The 10062-nt window shown below is 36.3% G+C and overlaps 1 protein-coding gene across 1 annotated transcript in view; it reads right to left on the bottom strand.

Moving 5' to 3' along the window:
* The window catches only part of LOC106867625 (roundabout homolog 2), a 387456-nt gene that overhangs the window by 48790 nt on the left and 328604 nt on the right, over positions 1-10062 (bottom strand). The window contains exon 5 of the mRNA XM_014912549.2: positions 6570-6723. Within this exon, the coding sequence (XP_014768035.1) occupies positions 6570-6723 (154 nt within the window). The remainder of the gene's footprint in view (positions 1-6569; positions 6724-10062) is intronic.

A 10062-nucleotide genomic window follows, 5' to 3' on the forward strand; every position in this document is an offset into this window, starting at 1 on the left:
TCATCATCATCGTTTAACGTCCGCCTTCCATGCTAGCACAGGTTGGACGATTTGACTGAGGACTAGCGAACCAGAAGGCTGCACCAGGCTCCAATCTGATCTGGTAGAGTTTCTACAGCTGGATGCTCTTCCTAATGCCAACCACTTTGAGAGTGCAGTGGGTGTTTTTACGTGCCACTGGCATGAGGGCCAGTCACACGGTACTGGCAACAGCCATGTTGAAAGTGGTGTATTTTACATGCTACCTGCACAGGAGCCAGTCCAGCGGCACTGGCATTGATCACGCTCAGACGGTGCTCTTAGCGCTCCATTGGTATAGGTGCCAGTCATCGAATTTGGTTCAAGTATACACATATATGTATGTACATACATACACACGCACACACACACACACACACACATGCTAATTTCAAAATGAAGTTTTCTCTCTAAAAAAAGCTATAACAAGGAAATGAATCTAAGCTCATTTCTTCAATTTGTCTCTGGTTAAAATGCTCATACATACACACCCACACATACACACCCACACATACACTCCTACACATACACAAACACACGAAGAAACAAAAGTATTATTTAAATTCGTTATAATAGAAAAGTTTAATTACTTCTTAAGTCTTAATTACTTAAAAACAGAAACGATGTTCATAGATTAGTCAAGATTAAATTAATCCGAGCCAACATAATGAATTAAGAAATTCTTCGAAACACAAATGTAAATGCTTCTTAAGCTTTAACCAATTTTAGAGCTAATTTTGTAACATTAACTGGATACAAGAGAAACCACACTTTTGATACGAGAACTAATATCCAACTGGATAAGATGCTAGTCCATTGCTATTAACATTCTCTAATAGCCAGGTAACATTCTAAGTCAAAACTGATGGTTGTTTTTAAGAGAAAAACTCTGCTACAAAAGAAGTTTCCAAAAGGAATTAGCATCCATGTGGATCCTCAGAACTGAATGGATGAGAAGGAATGTAGAAAATGGATAAAGGTAGTTTGGAATTTATGACTTGGTGGACTTTGAGAGGACAAGAGTTGGTTTATCTGGGACCAGTTCAGGGCACATTGAGAATGATGTTGTTGATAATCTCCATTCACTAAATACTGTCATAGAATTCCTGGCAGATTTGGAAATGTTTTGCAACCGATATATAAATATGTATCAATGAACCATTTAAGGACAGGAAGGTCAAGTGGAATAACTGGTTGTATGGTACAAAAAAAAAATGCATGGAAGGAAGCAATATGTGAGTGGAGGTATGTGGCTTTGTGGTTAGTATGTTCGACTTATGATTGTAAGTTTGTGGTTTCAATTCCTGGACTGGGCAATGCATTGTGCTCTTGAGCAAAGCACTTCATTTCATGTTGCTACAGTCCATTCAGCTGGTAAAAATGAGTGACCCTGAGATGGACTGGTGTCTCGTCTAGAGGGGGTGGGGAGTATAAAGGCCAGAGAATCTGGGAAACTGATTCTATGAGTCTATGTCACCCAGGTTGAAGCTTTAAAGCAGTATGTGGGTTCCATTTCTGCCTCTGATCTGTGAATGGATCGTTGATTCATAGGAAGAAATATAAATGGATTCTATTGTCGAATCATTCAAGAAACATGGAATTTTGAATGCATTGGATGACAGTATTTTGTGAGATAACATGATGAAAAAGGAATCGATGATGGGCAACTCCTGACTATGGAGAGCAAATATGATGACGAGTGATTCTCAATGTGGGGCATACACCTGACCAGTGGGGCTTGGGAGAATTGTGGTGGGGCATGGGATCCAAAATATTTTTTCTATTTTTTTTTTGTGGGAAATGAAACCGTGAAAATCTTTTCTTTCTCAGCAAACATATTCTACCTATATTCATCCTAGCCAAACCAATCCCTCCAGCCAAGCAGACTGTGTGAAGACTGTTTGCTCTCTAGTATGGAGCTATTTTGATGCCCTGGTGTGGATATTTCTTTAAGGAAAGTATATAAGTATGAAATTGTTGTGGAATGAACTGACACCTCTGCACGTGACTGTCAGTGGACTGGATGAGTCTTTTAAATAGAACGAACTAGTAGACAGGTGAGGTCGAATTGTGAGAGTTAGTCCCATTGTTGATTCTGTATTGGAATATTGGAGTGTTATTATGTGAATGGTTATAATAAGATAACCAACTCTTGTTACATTGCTTATTGTTATATGGTTATATTTAGTACTGTGATATATTGTTACACACACATCATATATCGTCACTGATGATATCATCATCATCATCATCATTTAACGTCCGCTTTCCATGCTAGCATGGGTTGGACGATTTGACTGAGGACTGGTGAAACCAGATGGCTACACCAGGCTCCAGTCTGATTTGGCAGAGTTTCTACAGCTGGATGCCCTTCCTAATGCCAGCCACTCAGAGAGTGTAGTGGGGGCTTTTATTCTCAAATAAGCAAGTTACCATTCTCGTATGGTCAGGTAACATTTAAAGAAAGTAAGGTTAATTTTCTCGGATAGTCAGGTAACGTGGCCGAATTCTGAGAGGACACAGGTAAACCTGATTGATTTTTTAACATTTAATCAAACAAATGTTTAGTTAATTGGTTAAGTAGATGATAAATAAAAATTAAAGAAGTGAAATACACTCAGTGTGTGTATATATTATTATTGGCATAATGACCCTCCCAAGGTACAATAAAATATGTTTCAACACGAGTTTACGTAATGAATCTTGCAAGCCAAACTGTAATATTGTCAGAGTATAAGATAACATTTCTCAGTCGGGTAATATTATCTTCCAGTCAAGGAAAAGAATTTAAGAAATTTCTTACACATCCCCCTTTTTTCCACAGATATAAAACTGTTATCTGCACATGTTGTAGAAATATTTCCAATAGATACCTATAAGAAACCCAATTCTAGGACTTTCCAAGGTATTAATTTCAAAGCAAAGAAATAGTTTCCAGCCAAGAATTCTGATGATAGAACAAAAGCTCAGGTGTTATGGAACTGATACACTACTTTTAAAGATTATATAAAATAATTTCCTTGCCAACACCAAATGTAAATCCAGGGAAAGCTAAAACTAGATAGGGCTAGTAAAAATATTTTAGACTATCATTTCTAGCATCAAACACACCGTTTTCCTTCTGTTGTGGAATAATAGTTTATTGGTTATCAAGTTGTTTATTGACAAAGATAATAAGCACATTCATGAATTTATGTGTTTTGATATAATAGAATTCTATCCTGCTATACCTAAATCAGTTCTTTAAAAAGCTTTAGAATTTGGTATTAGTTATGTTCTGGTTTGTGATTTGGGTGTTATTGTTAATATTCATGCTAGGAGTTCTTAACAATTTTACCATAATTTCTTTAGGGTTAGCTGTAATGATTGAGAATTGTTTGATGTAAGCATGGGGTTGTAAGATGAGGCTGAGGTATGTGAATCGATGGGACTGTGTATTATAAACTTAATATGAAAGAGATTATTCTCTACAGATTCTCTCATGATGATGATGATGATAATGGGCTATTCCTTTCAATAAATGTAACCATCATCACAATAGGTGTTGTTAAGAAAGAGTTTGTCAACATATTCAAAGAGTTAGATTTAAAAATCACAGCAAGTATGAATCAAAGTATAATTTCATTTCATAAATATAACTTTAAACAGGAATTGAGGAATACTACTCTTGTAGTAAATCAAACAAGAAAATAGTCCATTAATATAAATTTCAACCATATCCTAAAAAGAACTTAAAAACATACACCGATTTAAGGCTCCCCAAGCTTGTCCTCTAATGAGGAATCCTTAAATTATGCTGCTCGTTATTACAATGATGCATTAAAAGGCATTGTCAGAATATGTTGGCACTCCGTCGCTTACAACGTCGAGGGTTCCAGTTGATCCGATCAACAGAACAGCCTGCTTGTGAAATTAACGTGCAAGTGGCTGAGCACTCCACAGACACGTGTACCCTTAACGTAGTTCTCGGGGATATTCAGCATGCCACAGTGTGACAAGGCTGACCCTTTGAATTACAGGCACAACAGAAACAGGAAGTAAGAGCGAGAGAAAGTTGTGGTGAAAGAGTACAGCAGGGTTTGCCACCATTCCCTGCCGGAGCCTCGTGGTGCTTTAAGTGTTTTCGCTCAATAAATACTCACAACGCCCGGTCTGGGAATCGAAACCGCGATCCTATGACCACGAGTCTGCTGCCCTAACCACTGTTGTCAGAATATATTACACAAAGAATAATATTAATGTTCAGGTAAAAATCCCCTTCAGTCATGAATGACCATGGGATTGTGCATCGAATTTTAGTGAAGCATTTCCATATACTTACTGGGTAAAATAACTAATTCTTAAAATACTTGCTTTACTTTAAAAATGAAATACAGATTTATAATGTAAAAAGCAACAGCACAATCATTCAGTTATTCATCAATCCATCACCATTAGGACTTTGTTAACAGCAGCTATCTTTCTTTCTGATGTATTTAACACATGTGGTCCTAAAGATACAAAAATATTACTTGATTTTGCTTGTGAATCGATGAATCCATCATGTGGACTGCACATAACAATTGAACAGATGAATGTGCAATGCGTTTTCTAAGCTTCTTTCACCAACCAATCAAATCTCAAAGATTAATTCAATTTTAATAAATTGAAAAGCATATTTGTTCATAAATTGTCACAATTTCATCTCAAATTAATTAGAGGAGATATTGTGTAGTTTAGCCTGCCATACATATAAATATCTCCAATCCTGGTACTGTAAAAATTGTGAATACATACAGCTTCTATTTTCAGAGTGATAAATAGATTTTAGCATGAGATTGTACATACATACATATACAAATATACACTTATATATACATTTGCACATATACATATATATATACATATACCCATGGAGCGCAATGGCCCAGTGGTTAGGGCAGCAGACTCGCGGTCTTAGGATCGCGGTTTCGATTCCCAGACCGGGCGTTGTGAGTGTTTATTGAGCGAAAACACCTAAAGCTCCACGAGACTCCGGCAGGGGATGGTGGCGAACCCTGTTGTACTCTTTCACCACAACTTTCTCTCACTCTTTCTTCCTGTTTCTGTTGTGCCTGTAATTGAAAGGGTCAGCCTTGTCACACTGTTTCACGCTGAATATCCCCGAGAACTATGTTAAGGGTACACGTGTCTGTGGAGTGCTCAGCCACTTGCACATTAATTTCACGAGCAGGCTGTTCTGTTGATCGGATCAACTGGAACCCTTGACGTCGTAAGCGACGGAGTGCCAACAACAACAACATGTATACCCATGTATACACACACTCACACGCACACATATATATATATATATACATACACACACATATGCTCTCTCACACACACATACTGTCACTCACTAAAATCTATTTATCACTGTAAAAATTTGAAGCCATATTTATTCACAATCTTTAAAGGATCGGGGCCTGAAATTTCTAAAGGCTTTTTGGAGATTATATGCATGTCATCAAAAACTACCCAGTTATGCATAGTTTAGCAACAAATGCATGTGTATATGTGTCTCTTTGTGACATATATACATAGCCTTACAATTGTGAGATGAAAACTCTAACCATTAAGACATATACCTCCATATCTTTAGTTCAAATTTATAGAAAGCAAAAGATGAAGGCAGGTGAGAGAACAACAAGCTGGTGTATTAGTTTGACACTCAGGAAGACGGGAAAAGTCTTTGACATTTCGAGCCTGTGCTCTTCAACAGAAAGAGATGAAAGGAAAAATACGCTAATATCAAACAGTTAGAATGAGGGATCAACTCTGCCTCGGTGAATAAGTGTTCTTTCATTGTAGGTTGACAAGGCTACCATGGGATTCGCCTTTGGTATTCGAGTACTATTTTTTCCTACTTTGTTTTGCATTTATGTGCTTACCTGTGTGTGTGTGTGTGTGTGTGTGTGTGTGTGTGTATACTCTTTACTCTTTTACTTGTTTCAGTCATTTGACTGTGGCCATGCTGGAGCACTGCCTTTAGTCGAGCAAATCGACCCCAGGATTTATTCTTTGTAAGCTTAGTACTTATTCTATCAGTTTCTTTTGCCAAACCGCTAAGTTACAAGGATGAAACACACCAGCATCGGTTGTCAAGCAATGTTGGGGGGACAAACACAGACACAGAAACACTCATACACACACATATATATATATACATATATACGACGGGCTTCTTTCAGTTTCCGTGTACCAAATCCACTCACAAGACTTTGGTCGACCCGAGGCTATAGTAGAAGACACTTGCCCAAGATGTCACGCAGTGGGACTGAACCCGGAACCATGTGGCTGGTAGGCAAGCTACTTACCACACAGCCACTCCTACGCCTATATATATAAAGACATATATATGTATGTATGTATGTATGTATGTATACAAATATAAGTATAATGTAAACCTTTGCACACACACATGCACTTCCACATGCAAACTCCATATCCTCCCTTCAGACCCTTTTAGGGGGTGCAAACAAAAAACCTTGTTAGTTTCAGTTAAAACTGATCAATATTACCTAAAAACTTACCTTAGAAATATTCTCGAAGTTGCAGACAACTTCATATCATTATGGTACCAGCTGACTACTGGAATTGGATGTCCTTCCACTCTACACACAAGTTTCATAGACATTTTCTGGATAACATTTTGGCTTGATGGTGCTTCAAGTATTTGTGGTGGACCTGAAATTAAATGCAATCAAATACATAAAGCATTGCAGTCCATTGATTTCCTTAATGAGAGATTCATTAGTGCTGTCAATAAATCACAAACATATATAACTTTGTCATCAAACCTTTGAACACTATCGAAATTAATTATTTTCTAATAGTCCAAATCGATCAATACTCACAGATGTCTACATTTTAGATAGATTGAGAACACTGAAAATAACATGGAACTATAAATCTAGTTTCATATATTTCTTTTCAGAACTCTAATGATTAATTCTTTATCGCCAAAACTTTGAACATTAGTAAAACTAATTAGTTTCTTTTCATATTGGTAAATGCTACAGTGGTGTGCTGGGCAGAATTGTTAGCATGCCAGACAAGATGTTTGGCAGCCTTCCTTCCAGCATTACATTCTGAGTTCGAATTCCACCGAAGTCAATTCTGTCTTTCATCATTTTGGTGCTAATGAAATAATTACCAATAAAATACTTGGGTTCATGTAATTTCCTAACTCCTTTCACTAAAATTTCAGGGCTTGTGCCTATCATACAATGGCTCTCAATTGGGGTCTATATGACCCTGAGGGGTCCACATAATATTTTGTTGCTAACACATATAAGCAATAAACTGGTTATACTTACACAATGGAACAAAATATTTAATTTTTTTTATACAATTCCTAATATTTTACTCTTTTATTTGTTTCAGACATTTGACTGCGGCCATGCTGGAGCACTGCCTTTAGTCGAGCAAATCGACCCCAGGACTTATTCTTTGTAAGCCTAGTACATATTCTATCGGTTCCTTTTGCCGAACCACTAAATTATGGTGACGTAAACTCACCAGCATCGGTTGTCAAGCGATGGTGGGGGGACAAACACAGACACACACACATATATATACATATATACGACAGGCTTCTTTCAGTTTCCGTCTACCAAATCCACTCACAAATAGTAGAAGACACTTGCCCAAGGTGCCATGCAGTAGGACTGAACCCAGAACCATGTGGTTGGTAAGCAAGCTACTTACCAAACAGCCACTCCTGCGCCTATAAAAATATAATAGGATCTTTTAAACATCAAATGGCAATGGGGGTCCACCTGTGTAAAAGAGGAACCAAAGAGCTCAATAGAAGGAAAAATGGTTGAGGAATGCAGCGCCATATGGTAGCTAAGCTTGCTAGATATAGCAGTCAAATCTCCTTCAAATCACAACCTACTGTCTCATGTATATATAATCCACTGAGTGAAACCTTTATAACAGTGGCTCTCAACCAGGGTTCATATGACCCTTGGGGATCCACATTAAATTTTGTTGCTGAAATTTATGAGCAATAAACTGGTTATACTTCTGCAACACACAAGATATAATGTAATCCTTATTTATTCATATTGTTTTGAATTAATCCCACATTATCTTCTAGCTTTCAGATTTTGATGATGTGATTATTTATTTTTAGAATGACATTGCAGGATAGGTGTGAGAGACTGGATCTGGCCAGTTTGAACATAAAACAAATAGAATGTTTTAGGTCAGATCTGGTAATTTTAACCCCTTAGCATCCAGATTACTCAAATGTGGCACACCGTCAATGCAATGACAAGGGTTCCAGTTTGATCCAATCAGCAGAACAGCCTGCTCACGAAATTAATATGCATGTGGCTGAGCATTCCACAGACACACGTAGTTCTCAGGGAGATTCAACATGACACAGAGTGTGACAAGGCTGGACCTTTGAAATACAGTTACTACTCATTTTTGCCAGCTGAGTGGACCGAAGCAATGTGAAATAAATTTGTCATTATTAATTTGGTGTTTGGAGCATAAATCAGCATCAAATTTTGATGGAAGATTTTAATTCAAATTCCATTAGAACAGAAACATTGCATCACAGAGCCAGGGCTAGTCTCACGTGCATTGGTATCAAAAGGCTTTATCCTTTTGATACCATATTTCTATTGAAATATATTACTTTTGTTTCTATTAATTTTTAAAATAATGAATTTAGAGAGAAATATTTTGTCATTCTTCAGCAGGTGTTTTGGAACAAATTAATATGAAATTTTGGTGGAAGGTTTTAACCCTTTTGATACCAACACTACCAAGATCATTTGTCATTCTGTAACACACACTTCCTACTTTAAAGGGCCTTAAATTAGAACCTCTCGTCAAAATTTCATGTTAATTTTAGTTCCAACGATGAGCCTAATTAAAACAAATTCATTTTATTAAATTCTTCATTTTTTTGAAAATTAATTGAAACATAAGCAAGGCTGTTTATTTCAACAGAAATATAGCAACTAAATGGTTAAGCCTTTTGCTGCCAATCACCCTTGATTCTGCTCAACCTTGATTCTGTGATATAAACTTCATGTTCTAAAGAAATCAAGATGAAAACTTTCCACCAAAAGAACCCCCAAAACTACAGTTATTTTTAATGAAAACTCAAGAAAACTAAGGAGACTCTTTCATCAATTTGCAATACAGCAGGACTGAACTTGGGTCCAATTTTGCTTAACTACACAGCCATTCCTGGTTCCCATCTACCACTCTTAGTCTGTAAATCAGTTATAATAACTTAGCAGGTTTTTATCTTTAGACGACTGTTATTTTCTTCCAATGAAAACTCGACAGAATAATGTTTCGTAGATAAATTACAAATGGATATTTTGACCGCGTTTGTTTCATCTCAATGTCTCTTTTCATCTGCTGGCCTCTAATCTTTATGTTTCGAACAATGATTTATGAATACAGAAACTTGAATTTCCTCTTAGGCGAAAATTCCATTGCTGAACTCCATATTTAAACACAAAATTTTTGCAAATATGAAATAGTTTAATGCAGTGAAAATTTATTCGAACGAACTGAAGAGAATTAAAAAGAATACCAAAATAATAAAATAGAATATAAATAATAAAAAAAAAAGTACACTATATACAAAAAAAAAAAAAAATGAGGAAGAACAGGTTGTTTATCAATATTTTTGCAATGTTTATATATCATTCCGATAATAGGAAGTGTTCTTTATAAATGTCACTGTAGTAAGAAATATGTACCTGCTAGATAAACCAAAATCCAATGATGGAAATATAGAATACAGAGAGGAATAATAATTCTGCTTTAATGTAGTCGTATTCCATTTGTTTATGTGGATGTGTGTATGAAAATATGTATGTATCTCTTTCTCTTTCTATATATATATTTACACACACGCACATACACACACACATATATGCTACTCATTCATTTGTTATTTGTATGTATGTGTGTGTGTTTGTGTGTGTGTGTGTGTGTGTGTGTGTGTGTGTGTGTGTGTGTATTTATATATATGTATATGTATATATA

Source organism: Octopus bimaculoides, chromosome 27, assembly GCF_001194135.2.
Source record: "Octopus bimaculoides isolate UCB-OBI-ISO-001 chromosome 27, ASM119413v2, whole genome shotgun sequence".
Lineage (NCBI taxonomy): Eukaryota > Metazoa > Mollusca > Cephalopoda > Octopoda > Octopodidae > Octopus > Octopus bimaculoides.